We start from the raw sequence: 18,229 nt of genomic DNA on the forward strand, positions 1-18,229 counted from the left end.
CAAGCATAAAAATTACATTAGATTATTCCATTTCGCTGTGCTCCTGCTCCCTGCTCCCTTTTCTTACCTTGGTTTATCACCGACTGCGAGAGGCATGTAGGGGAGGCTTTCTCATTACTACAGTAACATTCATTTACTAATCTCACAGCAGTAGCAATCTCACTCTGCAAATGTTGTTATGGAGCTTAACACAGTTCATATTTATATTCCAGTAGAAAAGAATGAAGCAATCAGTGCAAAACAATGCAGAGACAGCCCATAAAATACAATTACGCAACACAAAAGTATTAGTTGTTTGATTATACCACACAAGTGTCCTATTTTTCTGCCCAGACATCTAAATCCACCGCAGAAGTTTCCAAATAAAAAAACTGTTCAAATTCAACAGTAGATATTAATGCTTTACACACTACGAATTGATCTGTTTTAGCATTTATACAGAAACAAATCACATAATTTACCATTTGGACTAAGAAATTATGTGTGAATTAAATTGCTTTTGAAATCATTTAGTAATTACGTTTTTAGTCTCACTACTGCTGTTCACAGTTTGTTTTAATGCAAATTTCATGCAAACTCTTTTGTTCTCATTAATAACTTGGCTGTTTCATCTTGGGGATAGTACTAGTAGCAGGAACAGTCAGCGATAACTCTTATTAAAAGCAAAGTAAATTGTCCTGTTGCGTTGTTCTCCAAAGACATTTCGAGAGCCTCGACATCTCAATCAGCGCTCGTGTAATCTCACAGATATTTTTGTAGCAATCACGCAGAGTAAAAGTGGATTCAGAGAGAGCAGAGAAACTGGTGTCTCTGAACCCAAGATACTCAAATCATGTCTCTATAAAGCCTTGATTAAAACAAATTTAGAAAGTCAAACAGTCATGCTACAACAGATCACAGCACTTTGAGTACTGTGGTCTGCTATAACCAAGAAAAAAAGACAGAAAGAAAGAAAGAGAGCAGAGATGTCCCAGTGTTTTGTCTGTGAAGGATTATCCTAAGGAATTCTCGGCTCTCGCGATAATCCATCCTTATCACTCGTCACGTTCAAAGAGGTAGAAATTGGAAAGGACTCTGGGACAGAGTTGGCTAAATGTAGAGCTTTATGAGCAAGGAGAGGCGCACAGGACACAAAGTGAAACAAAGTGAGCTTCAAGTGTCTTCTCTCCCTGGCAGAGCGAGCTGTCTTCGCAGAGCTTGTACCTCGGAGGCTATTTGTGCTGCTTTGTTGCAAATTAGGCTTCCTCTGTTGAGCTTTTATTCAGAGTAAAATACTGAAGTAATCACAAGAGAAATGCTGATTACTCAGCACTGACAAAAATATTAAGCAAAGAAGACTTTGTTTACAGTTTAATCTATTTATCTATCTAAGGTCTGCTGTATACTGGAGGAATAAGCAACTGTTTTGCCAACACCAGAAGAGTTTTCATTATCACTATGTTAGCAAGATTATAAAAGCGCCACAATGCCCACGCCACCAGGGTTTGTGGCGCCCATGTTTAATTACGGTCCAGAACTTCTGACCTCAATTCAGACAACTCTATTATTATGAAAAATATTTTTATGTTCTTATTCGAAAACATAATAATAAAGGTATTCTGGGGTGCCCTCTGATATGTCACCCTCTTACATAGAGGCTATTGATCTAATTTAATGGTGTTCACCATCCTCAAGTGTTTGTGTCATAGCTACTGTGAGACTACAATAGCGTAGCACAAAACCGCTGGGAAACAGCACATCTGCACATCTGTTTCTGTCGAAAACTTCAAAATAAAAGTACCAGGTACTCACTGCCTCTGGTTTTTATCACTACACACAACAAAAGTAACAAATCCAATTATCAAACTTTTGGAATGAAACAAATAGATAAATCAAAAACAAAATAGTAAAACTATAAAAACTATTGCACTTAAAAAATGCTACAGGAGTGCTTACAAAGAAGGCGTTTCAGCTATGTTTTCCAGCTGTCCCTGTGCGTCTGACAGAACAGATGCTGCTATTCTAATCAGCACACTCTGCAGAGGATGCTTTGGCTACGCAGCCTGTGTAGAAATTATGTGTTGCGTAGATATGGAGTAGCAGATGTACAGTGTCAACACACATGCAGCTTGAATCCTTGAACGTGGAAGAAGCAACATACAGGTGCGAGGTAAGAGGAGAGGTGACACGGACCAGCAGAGGGCTGACACAAGCAGTCCTCGGCTTATGAAGGCCACAGAAGTCTCATGCTAACAGCATCTATGTACAACTCCTTTAGCAGCACTTTCTGCCTGCATCCCTGTCTGTTGGTCTGTCTGGAGCCTGTTTTGGGCCAGCTAGCAGCCAGATATCATTATCTCCTTGACTCAGGGCAGAGTAATCTGCCTGCCTGCTCCTGCTTTATTGAGTCGGATAAATATAATATGTGACTCAGCCATTATCTACTACAGAACAGCCCTATTTATCCAGCAGGCAGAGGCCTTGGCGCATTCGAACTGCCCCCCCCTCTCTCTCTCTCTCTCACTGATGGAACTAAACTCAAGTGATGGAAGCTTCTGAACAACCGTCTGTAGGATTTGTACCAGCACTGAAATCAGCAGCAGGAATCAAATGTTTCATGCAGACAAACTGTAAAAACTGGATTTTAAAATAAAACGCTAATGCTAATTATCAATTAATGATAGGTCAAAAAGCTTAGCGGGGCAACAGCAGTGCTGTATATATTTTATACACAAGTAGGCTACTGTGTAAATACAAGTATGACAGACCAAAGCAGTGTTGTGAAAGAACAATTACGCCTTTCGCAAAATTTAAAAGATACTGAAAATAAATCAATATATAAATAAATAATAATAACAGAGAGAAGAAGAACTGAATAATATTAATACAAAAAACGTAGCAACTTCATAACTTTCTGTGCATGCACGAACAGTAACTGACAGTGCTGATCAACATTATCTCCTCAAAGTGCTTGCTAATTTTGTTTCATTATGGTTTTTCAGCTGCTTTTCTAACCAGATGAAAATATTGTACAAGGATAAAAAGAGCAAAAACATTTTCAGAAATTTTTTTGAGTGTGCCACAGCACCAGCTGCTGTTTGTGTTGTCAGCAGCCAAAAGGAACTAACAGGATGTGTGAGAAGCCACCAAAGCTTTAAAATTCTCAAGGATTTTATGTTGACGGTCAATTATAATTTGGTTAAAGTTATTTAAAAGGTGAAGTAACATGTATGCACTGGTTGTTAGTCACTAAGTGTAAACACAGCCTATTAACACAATAGTACTCATAGTAGGAACCAATAAGGCACACGCAGAATAGTTCCTAATCTTTTATAAGCCTTGTGACTTCAGTATTTGTGAGCTTTTATTCTGAAGGTCAAACAAAATGTAGATAAATGTGTTCGCCACCAAGTTGCTTCTTAAAAGAGACAATTGTTGAAACATCTGTTGAAGGGTCATTTTATTTTTACATTCAGCATCAGTTACAGCCCCAAATATACGTCTTAGAAACTTTTATTTTGGAAGTCTAGCACACTTGCTGTAATACTTGAGCTGCAGTAATATAATGAAGTGTATGCATTGGTCGCTTTACGTGCCGCTGCAAAACAAACCAACAGGCCAAAGATAAGTATAAAATATACCGCTGAGGGAACTGTGTAAACTTTAAGGTCAATTTTACACCAATACATGACAAGCAGCTGTGGGCTACTGTGTTCTCGTGTTTATTTTTGTGCTTCAGTACAAACTAATGTAAGCTAGCTTTCTGTTAGCTCCTTTACAGCAGTCTGAAATAAAGCTGAATTCCAGTTAAGGCTGTTCTCGTGCGAATCTTTTGTTGTTGTTGTTGTCACCTGTATATTTAGCTATACCTGAACGTGAGACGATTGCTCCGAGAGAAGACTAAAAGTAACATTGTTACTCGATCTGTATCTGGTGCCTTGCTGTTAACTGAATGACCCACATACTGCTTCCATTGGCTGCTTTTCTCTGTCACTCACAGACCTCTTCCTGAAAGGGGTAGGTGCACCAGCAGCTCCATTTCAAGCTACAAACACTGAAACTGAGCATTAGAGCTCAAAACAAGGAGAAGTTTAAATATCTCCTATTTGGACACGTTAGACTGACATTCATTTGCCTGAGCCTGAGCCACTTCTCAGTTGTAGGCTTTAACACCTGTGTACTGATACGATTTCAGCAGTTCCTCTGATTGGACTGAGAGTTTTGTACATCTCATTGGAATTCTCTTCTCTGTGAGAGACATCTGCATACACTTGCTCAGGAGTGCTTCTAAATATATGCGCACTCTAATGCACAAGATAATACTGATAAATCACATTCTATGTGTAAAAATGCTCATGCACGCAAATTAAATACACCACTTTGCTTACAAAAGGCTGATAAATGAGGCTCTCGGAATCATCCTGAGCACAGCTGCAATACTCCAAATGGATTTGCTTTTCAACCTGGTATCTGTGAGAAACATTATTTCTTTGGGATATTTGATTATTGATTAGGATGTGCTGTCCAATTCATTTGGAAGAACATGCATCATGCAATATTTTCATGAGAAAAACAACAGGTAAGTAACACTACAAACACATCCAAGCAGAGGTAAAAATATAGTGTAGTGATCTGTCTGAGGAGAAAAAGACCAGACACCTGTTTACCTAATTTACTCATTGCTTCTTTCACTTTAATGCCTCATTTGATTTATTAGCATTTATTTGTGCTTCCACTGTTTTAAAAGAAATCAAAAATAAACATCCAACTTCCTTTTATGCTTTAAGCTGCACCATGTTTCATCGATTATATTATTTACTGAAAATTAGGCAAAATTTTGCATTTCTACAATATATCACAATAAAAAAAAAAAGCCTGAGTAAATGAAATGTTTAAAATCAAAGGTTTTTTATTTGAACAGTTCATTGTTGAGGTTCCAGATGTCATTCAATTTAACATGTTGCATTGTGAAATTACACAGAAAATATATATGTAATCAAATTACTATCCGCTGATGAAGGCTGTGCAAAGAGTGAAAAGGTCAAGGAAAAACCTTGTAGGGGGACCTTGGATTGTGATCGTTATGTCAACCTAAGATGGGTAGATTTGGAAAAACAGAGATATCAGACTCTCTGCAGAAATGTTCGGAGGCTCTAAACAAATACTTTAGATAAACCTAACAAAGAACTTACTCTAACCCAAAACATTAGCTTTCTATTTATTTTTGTTTTGTTATTTTGCCATTTATGCAGAGAACTCATTAACAGCTTTAGAAGACACTGACAAATGATGCTGTTCAGCTGAAGGTCAGGACAAATAATACTTGTCATTCTTGATGACAGCTACAAACGACATATTTTGTCATTTAATTTGGGAGACCTGCTGGCAGATTTGGGATTTTGTTTTTGCCAACTATCACATACAATTTTATTTATACTATACAATACAATACACCTTAAAAATAATAACATGTCTCACTGAATTTGAGTTGGTTGTTTGTGCAACCACATCTTTGCTAAAGGCAGCAGTTTGCCTCTTGTCACAACATTCACTGTGGAGCTCGCAGATGCAGGAAAAGAGAGAGACAGAAAGAGAGGGGGAGAGGTGAGGGAAAGGCTACTCTCTCTTGTCTCATTCCCTCTGAGGGGTTGACAGGTAGAGAAATAGATCATTGGTCCATGACAGCTCACTATGACCCTACGCTATCATGCAGTATGCTGCCTGTGGAATGAGCTCCCTTATGCAATTGGCAGCCAGTCCATTTACAGCCCAGCTACTTAACTGCAAATCCTCCGTTCTCTCCTGTTTGAGTCACATACATTTTACCCCCAATGTCGATGCACTCTCCTTGACCGCTGCCAATGTTAATGAGAACATATTACATGAAGAGTTATTTAGGCAGTTTAATCACATTACAAGAACAGCTTTGGTGCGAAAGCTTGTTTGGTGGCCATGTGAAGGACTGGTCCGCCTTATGCTGGGATAGGCTCCAGTCCAGTTACCCCAGAGCCCATGAACTGGAGTAAGCAGGTCAAGACAATGATTGAGTGAAGACTGGGGGTAAGGGGAGGAGACTGGAGGCATGGTTCTGGCAGTATGCGGGTCTCAGCTGCCATATAACTGCCAGATCAGTAAAACAGGAATTAACCACACACCACAAACTCTCTCTTCGGTTTAACCTCCTCTATCCTCATCTCATACACAGTATTTTTCCCACTTTATGTCCTTGTCTTTCCACATTTCTCCTTTGGTGTTGCCTCTCATCTTTTCTCCTCTGTAATGCAGTTCACTCTGCCCTCCACAGCCTCTCCCCTTATTCTCCTCTTTCACAAAGTGACCCACAGTAGACACCACCTAAGACTGCTAGTGGGTGTTTAGATAAAAGCACTGAATTTTATCTACTTAAACAAAAAAAGTGTTGAGTAAGTCTTATTTTCTTAGGCATATATCTGTTGTGCAGCTATAGGTGGTCTCGGCATACTGAATATCATCACAGTGTGGTTCACCAACATCTAAATGAAGACAAAGCTCATCATGCACTGTTCTGAAACTGCAATTCTTAAGTTTCAGCCAGGTGCCAGAGGTAGAAGTCAAATGAAAGAGAGAAAGAGGAGAAGTGTGTGTGTGGGGGGGTCTCTTCTTTTTAAGTGTCCCTGCTGTCAATGCAATGGATTACAGGATACAAAGCAAGCCATTACTGCTTAGCATTTGTTGAATCTTTGACAGTGACAGGTCTATTTCTCCACCGTTAGTGAGAGAGACAGGCAGAGCAGAGGACACCTAATTACCCAGTATTGTGAGGCATAATAAAAGTCTTGATAAGCCTGGCAACAGGACAAGCTATGTGTGTGTGTGTTAGTATTAGGGCTGCAACTAAAGATTATTTTGGTAGTCGAATAATCTGCCAATTTTTTGTCGATTAGTCAACGATTATTTCAATAACAGCTATCTCCGCTTCCTGTGGGCAAACCTCCTGTTTTAGGCTCCACTACCTCACCTGTTCCAGTCTGCCCACCTGTGAATATCACCCTGTTGTCTCGTCCTACAGCAAATTAAAATAATTAACCGGGAAACGTATGAATTTGTAAATAATCAAATGTCCTAATAAAAATCAGAATAAAAATGAAATAAAGACAATACAAAGTAATACAAATTTAAGTGCTACTAGTATTTAAACGAAAAATAAAAAATAATAAGTTCAATAATAAATTCAAATACAATCCAAAATAATAACAAGTTTCCAAAGTTTACAAATAATTGAGTTCATGAATTCATGATTTCATGATTTCAGTAGACGTGCTCTGAGATGATGTTCCCAGCTGCTGATAACCCTGCTAAAGATGCTCTCTGTCACGACTTTAGCCATTTGAAGCCATTTGAAGTCTGCTTTACAAGATTTCAAACTACTAGTACTAGTTTTACTAGCAAAACAAAAAAGAAATAGAAAAGATGGTTACTAATCACAAATTTGGTTATATATAATTAATAGTTTCTCAGATGGTGTAGTGTTCAATGCCAATTAAACTGTTTAGCTGATTATATAAATAATCAATTATTGATATGGGCCGACCCACAGATTAACTGTAACATTAGGTAGAAGAGGTTTACTATGATATTTATGTGTGAGGGGAAAAACTAAGAGACAGTGTCGCTTCTCCAGTTTAATGTTTTGCATTTCAGCTAACAAAACTGAAATGGTGCTCGCTTAGCTAGCATCATGCTGCGCAGTTTCTGACATGTAAGCTAACATAAACATTACTGTACAAACATTAATGTAAACACGCAAGGAACTTAACTGTGTGATTTCTAATGTTTAGTGTTTTTTATGTGTAATGTCTTTACCTTCATACCAACGAAGAACACATTTTTGATGTCAACGAGTTTTTAAATGGAAAAAGAAAGGATATTTAAAAGTCACTTTGACAGTTATATTTTAATTGTTTTTACAACCCTCGCTATGAGAATATCCCTTTAATGTACAAATACACTGAAATTGTGAGAGAATAGTGCCCAACGTGGGGCTTGAACTCACAACTTCGAGATTAAGCATCTCATGCTCTACCGACTGAGCTAGCCAGGCTGTGATGCCCCTGCTGTTGTGGCAGATGATGTAGGCGATACTGCCCCCATATCTTCCTGTGGTGTATTGCAATTACCAAAACACCTTTACATTATATAGTGTATCACACATCGACACTATCGACTAATTTGTATAGTCAATATCATCGATTATGTCGACGAATCGTTGCAGCCCTGTCGTTGTGTGTACAGATGTATATGCATTTGTGCCCATGCCTCTATGTGCAGTTTTCTCCCTGTGTGCATATCTGTGTGGGCTCACGTGTCTGATGTTTCGTTTTGACTGCGTCTGCTGCAGCATCGCCGTTCCGGTTAAGTGATTTAGAGCCCTGTCTCTGTCTCAGAGCCTGTATCCAAGAAGCTGCGGGACCAACAGACAGCGGCAAAGCGACTTGATGACTAATGTGTTCACTCAGGAAAAATTAATGATTTTTCCAGCCGGGGTTAATGGACATGCTAACACACACAAATGATTTGTTTAAAAGGAAATGACCGCAATATATATTTGGTCATCTCGGTCTCACCGTCCCAGAAACCAATTCCAAATGAAACGACACACGCGGACATTCACACGGCTCATCTGCACATAGTCATCTATTTACCTCCTATACATTGAAGATGCGCCACAGGAAATGTATGCAGTTTCATTGGCTGTAATTCATTTTTGCATTTAATGTTTCACCTAGTACTGATATAACCTTCGTTTGGGCTTAAACAGCTACTAACACATTATGGTTGCATATACCTTCGCATTATAAAAGCACTCAGAAGTAATCAGAGGGTCCAGTGAGAGAAGAGGGGCAGATAAAGGTCATCACAAAGAATGAAGCAATAGCTAGGCCAATAAATTCGGCCTGATGGGAAGGTAGCCGTAAAACACACTGCAGTTTTTATCCATTTCACAAAATAGCTGTCTGTCTTAAAATAATACTGAATTAATAAGTGGAGATGTGGGGAAAGAACCTCATAATAGTCAGCCAAAAAAACAAAGCTAGATTTGAAAGTACGGTTATCTTCTTCTGCGAAAGACAAAGCCAAGCTGTAATCATCAGCACTGAATGAATCCATGGCGTCCGAGTCACCACAACAATATGTAAGTTGAAATTTAAAGCTAAAAATCAAAAATTGGATCAATCTTAATAATGTAAATCTATTCTTATTTTAGGCCTGATATATATATATATATATATATATATATATACATATATATGTGTGTGTGTGAAATACATATATGTGTGTGTGTGTGTGTGGTGTGTGTGTGTGTGTGTGTGTGTGTGTGTGTGTGTGTGTGTGTAGTTAAGCAGTAGTGACACTACAGTTTTAGCTGCACTGCATTTTAGCTCAAAGTCAAACAGCAGCAGCTTCAGTTGCCACAGGGGGAGCTATTGATGTTTTAGAAGGCTACTCATTGTACAGTATTATAATAGCTCTGTGTGTGTGTGTGTGAGTGAGTGAGAGAGAGGAACAGGAGGACTGTGAGTTAGTGAGTGTGGATGTGTATTTGTGTGTTCTGGTCCTCAGCCAGAGATGTTAGCCAGAGGTTATTTGGCAAAAACAGCAATATGCACTTTGTTTTTTACTGTTTAACGGGAGCATGCTACTCAGTCTACCCATTTTAAACAGAAGATCTCGAAACAGTCAAACTGCAAATGATCCAGCGTACTTCAACTTTCATCAGCATAATGGCTACAAATGCAACTAAACTGAAAACTCAATAAGAGGGTGAAATGAGGACACGTATGGGTGGTTAGAGTTAAATGCAACACACATCAGTAAGTCAGTTAATCCCTTTTTGAATTTGGCAAAGACAGCTTCCTATGCACATTTCTCAATGTATCTTAAATGTAGTTTCAACAACTTTCTTTACTATTTGTTTGTACATAAAAAATATTAAATGTACATTACCAGAAGCCAAAAGCATTCGTTATAATCACTTATAACTGACACAGTGACAGTTATAATTAAAATAGACTATTTTAGGCTTAACGATATAGATAGCACAGACAAATCAAAAATATGTAGGGACTAAATTAATCCGTGTTTGATTAGATTTGAGATATTGATTTAGAAGTAACCAGTAACAGTAACCACTAGTAATTGAAAGAATGAGCCTACAACAGTACAATTATGGCTTTTCTTTTTTTGCCCTCTTTGGATTCATTTGTGCGGCTGACCAATATGGCCATAAATGCTCTGCCAAATGTTTACGATTGTAAACTTGAAAAACTAAAACAGAGACATAGGGGGGTGGAACCGGTGAATGGAAGAACATAGCCAGTATCATGCACAGCATTTTGGTTGGTATCATCTATTTTCACGTGCTGCCACCTCCTTCAGATGACATCATGCACTTTGTAATAGATGGCAAGAATGACAGCGATTATGACTCTATAGTCACCTAATCTGACACAGAGACCATCGTAACTGAGAAAGACACTGTGCTGTCTGAAGGCCCAGACTTTAGAAAAAAATATATCTGTCATCCCCTGTTACTATACCACGGATGTGTCCTGAATGCAACTCTACAGACAAACTTAAAAGTTAACAAAACCAAGACTCACACAGTTTTTTTCTGGCTGTCTACCACACAGACTGATGTAAAAATCAAGGATAGGGCAGAGAATATTGAGGAAATACAATGGGCTGTGCTTAATGGAGACCCTGGAGATGACTAAACAAAGGCTCGCGTTGCTGGCAAACGAACTAATAAGACGCAGAAGCCAAAAGAATAAATGTCCCGTTCTCCAAAGAACCATCCAAGATCTACAACCAACTGCAGTGCAGTAACATATTGTGAGCTGACTCGCCGAAAATAAGCGTAGTAGACAAGCAAAGGAGAAACAGAAGCATCACATAACACTCATTCTCAATGCTAATGGAGTTGAGGGCAGAATGCCACAACAGAACTCAGACAAAATCAGACATTTGGACTGCATCACATTCAGAGCTACAGGTTAAAGAGAAAGTGGTAACACATAAAACCACCCATGTAGGTGAACAAGCTGCCAGAAGAAAAAAACTTAAGAGGAATATAATGTTTGTGTCAATACTAAAGGACAGCTCTATGCTAGCTACTAATCAAAGAAACTATAGTGGCACCAGTATTAACTGACTTACCCTTTTAATTCCTATATAGGTGCAGGTAATGGTGTATTTATGCATGTATATATGATGCAGTTATTACCTGAGTTTCTATTTTAATCATTTTAAGACCTGCTAAGGAGCAGATTATTTTTATTGTGTCTTGATATGTAAAACAGATGAGCGTGCACTTTACTTTTACAGTAACTGTATACTTAAATGATTCAGTTCCTGTCATTTATACAGTAGTCTGAAACAAATAAGGCTGAACATCAGCTCTTTGCACCTCTGTTTTCTTGTGAGGATTGTTTTGTCCTCGTCTTAGACTCCATCAAAATCTTCCTCAGTTCACACCCCTACACTGACTTATTGCCTGCAGTAATAAAGGTGCTAGCTACTGATGTTGACTGACGTTCTGTGCGTGTGCGTGCGTGCGTGTGTGTGTGTGTGTGTGTGTGTGTGTGTGTGTGTGTGTGTGTGTGTGCGTGTGTGTGTGTGTGTGTGTGTGTGTGTTTGTGTAAAACCTAAGGGCACAAACAACAACCTAAGGTGCAGGATGTGCTGGCTAGACATCTGTTGTTAGTGGTGGAAGGTAAGTGAGTTTGACAGAGCTGAGATTGAACAGGAGGCATTCTGCCATCCAGGTGAAGACAAAGTCCACACACACACACACACACACACACACACACACACACACACACACACACACACACACACACACACACACACACACAAGTTCTCTCACTTAACCTTAATGAGTAGTGAGGGCCAAATGCAGAGCAAAATGGATAGAAACATGTACGAGTAGACGCTTCAAAACGGTAACATAATCATAAACATCACTAACACATCAGAAAAAAGAAATAAAGGAAATAAATATGCTGAAGTAAAAAATAAAAGCTGTCAAAACCACTGAAAACTAAAACTTTTATAAGCCTTTTTCAAAAAACATATCTGAAAAACATTTAAAAGAACTAAAGCTTTTCAAGGTTTCATAGAAACTGTGCATTGATATGTACACAGCTATGCCTCCTGGCCTGTACTTCAGGCAGGTCCAGCGGGAGTACTATCACAGCATTATGGCATAAATGAGCTCCTTACATATGCAGCGGCAGGCAGAAAGAGGCACTTTTATTACTGAGTTCCAAGAATATGAACTTTTCACCGCCGTTACTGTCCTGACTAGTCAGATCATTATTTGTTACTATAAGAGAAGCCTCGTGTGCTGCTGCTGCTGCTAGAAAATGTTGTACTTCTCTCTTATCTTGTGGGATGCAAAGATTTTATATGCTAAAAACCTGCAGCTTATCATCTCAACTAACAAAACTACCTAGTAGTAAATCACTTTTTTCTCAGGATTTCATACAATACTGGACAATGACATACACGGGTTGCCCAGAAAGTGTGTTGTGTTGAGCAGCCAGTGATGTGTTCCCTGTGCGGTGGCCACTGCTATCTGCCGTGTGCCCGCAGCTACAGTGTGTTCCCTATTTTATCACTTTCATCTAAAAGAACCACACTCACAGCTGGAGAAAGGTGACCCGACTGCTAATCAACCACTAGAGCCTCGGTGTGCCACCACGTGTGTGTGCATGTGCCCCTTCATGTGTATTTGTAGATGCTCATAGGTTCTGCAGCGTGCAGCTCTTTACAATCCGTCTCTGAAATGATCTCAAAAATCCTTTCTAAAAGGAGGGAAAAATTCCACTGCTCACTTTTCTGCCAGTCCTCTATTCCCTTATTCCTGCCTCTCTCCAGCTGAGTATTAAATTCAGCAACTGAGAAGGTGACCTGCGTGCTCTGCCATAAAGAGCAGGGGAGCGGAGGAGAGAGAAGTGGGGGAGGAGGAGGAAGAGAGAGGCGAGGAAGGGGAGCTGAGTGGAGGCTGCTGGATCAGCAGAATCTGAGTGTTTAGAGACACACATATGTGTATGTGTGTGCACCCACTTTCTCGGTCTCTCTTGCACACATCCTCCCACCCACATGTACACACACACACACGCAGTATTGAACCCTCCTCCTCAGTGGTGAGGCGTCTGGGGAGCCCAAGGGCGAGCGTTCGGCTGTCACCCTCCCCCACTTCCTCCTCTCATCACTCCCTCCACCCCTCGTGTGAGCCGCACCCCTGAGCCACCGCACAGCAAGACACAGACCTGCTGCCAACTATCACTGCCGCAGCTATAACACACATACGCATGTACAGAGGCACATGAATACACAGCCTCTAACACACAAACTCACCAACTCCCCATTTCACACAAAGCACTTTGATTCTAACACATAAATGTGCAAAAGCCCTCAGTCTCCCTCTCTGCCTCCACTCTGTCAAATCTCTGCCTTCACACTAAACAGCTCCGTGGGGATTGGCGGGCAGGCGGGCAGAAAGGAAATAAATATGTTTCTTGACGACAGCACAGTTTTCTGACAGCACTTTGGCACTGGGCTGGGCTGCTGTGCTTCGATGCAGGCTGAGGGAAGCGTGAGCTGTAAGTGGATGTTTGTTCTAACTAACTGGGACCAAGCTGGGACATTTTAATGTTTGTGCATCATTAGGGCCTTCTCTTTGCCTTCAGAGAAGTATCCTCTGGCTTTGGAACCACTGATAAACAGATTCATTACCATTTACAATATCTCCAGGGCGTACACACAAATATGGAACCAGTGCATGCATTCAAAGGTAGATTTTTATTCACTACAGATACATTTTGATAATGATAATAATAAAAAAGGAGCCGAGTAGAACATTTTTTCTACTACTACTACTAATCTACTACTGCCCTGTCGATTGTGATGAAGTAACTAATCTATTAGCAAGCCAGCTAGCCCCGCGCTTCTCCAAAAAGGATGCTATCCCAAAGTTGGTAAGTGGACTGGTTCTTACAGAGCACTTCTACCCTACTCGGTTTATGCAAGATGTCTCATTTAACCATTCATACAAGCACATTTTTCTGTGTCCAAGAGCTTTCTATCTGACTCTCACACTCTGATGAACACATCGGAAGCAACTCAGGGTTCATTAGTAGACTGCATTAGTCAGCTCTGGACTAGCACGAGAGCTAATGTCATCAGTTGCAGTTCAGGATGGCGAAGCTGGATGCAGGATCAAAGATTCACTTAGGAGATCTTCATCAGACATATCTGTATTCAAGACAGTGTGCAGGAGTTTGATTTAATGGCATGCAGAGATGTTAGTTAGTTGTCTATGGCAGCGGTCCCCAACCCCCGGGACAAGGGCCGGTAGCACTCCATGAGTCATTTGGTACGGGGCCATGAGAATTGAGGCTTGGGTGTGAAATTTATGGTTTTCTGTTTTTTTTCGTTAACTCGGTTTCCCTGGGTCTTTTCCCATGTTGTAGTTGTGTCTTATTTTAAAATAAATATTTACACGTTACCATAGCGACCAGAGAGCATTAAGGAGCAGAGGGGAGGACGTTACTCTCAATGTTGTTGGCGCATTTCAGGAGGACGCTGCTAATAAAGTTACACAATTCCACAGTGAATTTGCATTTGTTATTATATTTACAAACTACCACAGTTTTTGTCTTGGTCGTATCATTTTATTTTGTTGTATTTATCCGCGACACCTTAAAGGCTGGTCTGTGGAAATATTGTCTGACATTGAACCGGTCCGTGGCGCAAAAAAGGTTGGGGACCGCTGGTCTATGGGACACTTTACAGAGACTCCCCAGCACATTGAAAAATTACACTAAAGGGATCCCACAGATGCCTGCAGAGCCTGACCACCAATCAGCAAGTGACATTTGACTAACAAACTGCACTTTTAATTATTTTCCAAATCTTTGCTGAATATCTGAGCCTCCAAAGAAGAAAATTTCTCTTATTCTTTAAGCTAAACTTCATTATGATATTTATGAGTTTGACAAAAGCCTCTTTCCACATGTTACAATGCCGAACATTAATTTAGCACATGGCCATTTATGGTAGCTGAACAACGTGACTGACAACATTTGCCAGAGAAGAAGAAGATAATCTCAGTGCTTTAATGTTTACTTTTGTCTTGGCATAGCAGTCTGTTCTCGTTGCTGGAGAGTGGTGGAGATGAGCAGTTTGACTGAGTCTGCTAATTTCTCCAATCCAGGGTGACTCACTGGGAGCGAGATAGGCTGAAAGATAGCGAGACACAGAGATGGAAAGAGGGGCGGAGATGGCAGATGGGTCATGGAACATTTGGGACAAGGCGGCCGTATCAAGGTTGGTGCGTGCGTCTGTGCGTGTATGTGTGTGAGAGACGGAGAGTGTGAGTGGGTGGGTGTTATACAGGAAGGAAGCCCAAACAGCCGGTGCAGTTTGCCCATCTAATCACATCAGTCAGAGAGGGACGGAGGGAGAAAGAGAAAGTGAGGGAGACAAAGAGAGAGAGAGAGCCCTCAGAGGAACAGATGTAATTTCAGAGCACCAAAAAAACAGCTTAAAATGGTCCTGATCACATTAGCTAGCCATCACAAAATAGAATTTCTGCACTGCCACAGTGAATGCCCATTACAAATTACTTAGGCACTGCAGACCCGTAACTCAATAGCAGGGAAGGGCAGGTAGGGCGAGGAGGGCAAACAGAGGGGCAGAGATGGCCGATCGATACTTATCAGTAATAATTATATCCTTCCTCCCACTTCTCCATCCCTCCCTCCCTCCGCTCCGCTCCGCACCCTCAACCCTTAGTGAAGCACATATCTTACATTAATCATAGGGAGATTTTTTCTGCTCGATAAGATAATTAACATTATGGGGGGTCGAAGGAAATCCCGATGATGTGAGGCAGTGGTCCAGCGCTAAGCCTGCCAGGAGTATCCCAGGCTCCAAAAGTGCTGAAGGCAGCACACACAGGCACGAGGCCGTAACGCCATGAAGCCATTTTCACACATGCACTGCGACATAAGTTTTCCAGATATTACCCAGTGGTGCTGTATGTGAGAGGAAAAAATGTCTAAATCCATCCGAGTTGGATGTTAAATGGCTTTTACCCTGACAGTTCCCTAGTACAAAGTCATGTAATGTTTGATTGAGCCCATGTGTGAATAGAGCGAGTAACTGTCTGGGGAATTAAGTGAATGGCAATCATATGTCCTGCCTCCTGCATGCTGCATGTGTCACCATATCCAAAAATGAAGGTGAGTAATTCCAGGAACACACAAAAAGTCCTGTTGTGAAAAAAGGCAACCCCAGGCAACACTTGGACCTGACTGTTCACCAAAGTTCACGTCTGAAAGCAGCTTGAGTAACTGCACAACAGGCTATTAGATTTAAGGGTCAGTGTTAGAATAAACGGACAAAAAAATGAGGAAAAGGTAAATAAAAAAGAAAAAGAAAAGAAATTTTTCCCTTCTCTGTTGTATGTTATTCATCAAAGGCAAATAAAAGCCCGGAGAAATCCATCATAGCAGACTATTTGAACCATAGAAATAAAGATTATGTAAAGTGGCTGGAAGCACAGCAGGTAGAGAGATGAAATGGAAAACAAATAAATCAACATCTAGGAAAATAACACTGTTTGTCCTTTATCTGTACCCGTTTGCACTCTACCTTGTTCTTGATATTTTTATTGTGACTATCGTTGAGCTGTAGGTCCACTCACTCAGTTCATTGTACCCATAGGACTGAGGCATGAGCTGAAAGGGTACTTGTCGAGCCTTTGCTTTAAGACTAATGCTATTAGCATCAATGTGCTAATTTGGGAACTAGTAAGAAATAGAAGTATCTGTGCGCTTGTCTTCTCTTCATCTGATCAGACAGATGTATTGCTGGTGAGGTCAATGTTTGAGGTTGTTTATCTTTCTGTTGCTAGCGATCATTAAAATCACTGGAAGATCTGTGAACTTATAATGATACCACAAGCAACTATTATTGTGATCCACATCCACGAGCCACTAGGTGCACCTGTTCCAAGTAGTCATTAACGCGAAAATCAAATCAGCCAATCAATGTAACTCAATACAGACAAAAAAAAAAAGGTGATTTAGTGGCTTTAAATGTGTTTTTGTTGCCAGGAAAGCTGATCTGAGTATTTTTAAGAAGATGTTCGCCACACAACCACTTCATGTGATGACAGAATCGAGTGAAATAGAGAAAATATGAAGTGAGTAGCAGTTCTGTGGTTGATGTCAGAGGACACAGGAGAATGGCTAGACTTCTTCAAGCTGAGAGGTAGGCAGCAATAACTTAAATAACCAAAAATAAATTAGTCAAAAGGTGGAAAAATCTATTTAGACAACAAGAAAGGTTACATTTCACTCTGTGTTATACTTGTATGACTATGCATGTGACGAATAAAGAACCTTGAACCTTGAAGAAAGATCATTTTTGTTGTTGTTGTTATTGTTGTGGTTTTTTGCTGACCTTCAGTGAATAACCATCTCACCCTGCTGCAGTGATTCATAAGAGTTCTTCTGTACACCGTGACATTGCATTTAGTGTGGTTACAGTTGCGACAGAAACAGGATCAGCTACTAAGAAAACATCTATTCAGATATGCTTCACTGGATCATATTTTCTTAGGGTTTTATACTTGTTCGACAAAAAAACATAAGACAAACCAGAAAAACTTCAATAGTTAGATTACTATAATTTCAAACATATATGTACTAATTATAGTTGCTAGTCCATCAGCTAAAAAAGACCGTTTTCCAACTGAGCTGCCAAAAGATAGGACAAATATTCTCTAGAAGCCTGACATAAGACTTGTCAGTTAGAAGAAAATGGCAGAACGGGGATTAACATGATGGAAAGCACAACTGCGGAAAGATAGGAAAAGAGAAAAGGACATATACAGAAGAGGAGAAAGAGCAGGACAAGGACAGAGAACGTACTCAAATCTACACTGCGTTTACGCCTGACAGGACGCTCTTATTTTCTCCACTGACAGAAGCACCACGCACACAAACCAACTCCTCTGCCCACACAACCACAAAAAGCGAGCATCTCTGCAACATTAACACTGGACTTATTTAAGGTTAATTAGGAGAAGTGGTTTGGAACTAACTTCCTGGTGTTAAGCACTCTGAAGCAGTGAGTGCCTGCTGAATGGCCCTGAGGTTGGAATTTAAATCTTACTGAAGCCAAAACTGCCCCTTAG

At 40.2% G+C, this 18,229-nt stretch overlaps 1 protein-coding gene and 1 non-coding gene across 3 annotated transcripts in view; both read right to left on the bottom strand.

Moving 5' to 3' along the window:
• agbl4 (AGBL carboxypeptidase 4) overlaps positions 1 to 18,229 on the bottom strand; it is a 356,132-nt gene that overhangs the window by 246,931 nt on the left and 90,972 nt on the right. Inside the window, exon 2 of one of the 2 annotated variants that reach the window (XM_085447240.1) lies at positions 8,321 to 8,419. The exons of the other annotated variant lie outside the window; for it this stretch is intronic. Within the exon in view, the coding sequence (XP_085303366.1) occupies positions 8,321 to 8,359 (39 nt within the window). The 5' untranslated portion in view covers positions 8,360 to 8,419. The remainder of the gene's footprint in view (positions 1 to 8,320; positions 8,420 to 18,229) is intronic. 2 annotated transcript variants of the gene reach the window in all.
• trnak-cuu (transfer RNA lysine (anticodon CUU)) lies at positions 7,987 to 8,059 on the bottom strand. Its single transcript has one exon. It is a non-coding gene; the product is annotated as a tRNA-Lys (tRNA).

This window comes from Copadichromis virginalis, linkage group LG23, assembly GCF_057382275.1.
Source record: "Copadichromis virginalis isolate Kocher_CV1m ecotype Utaka linkage group LG23, C_Virginalis_male_GT1.1, whole genome shotgun sequence".
NCBI lineage: Eukaryota > Metazoa > Chordata > Actinopteri > Cichliformes > Cichlidae > Copadichromis > Copadichromis virginalis.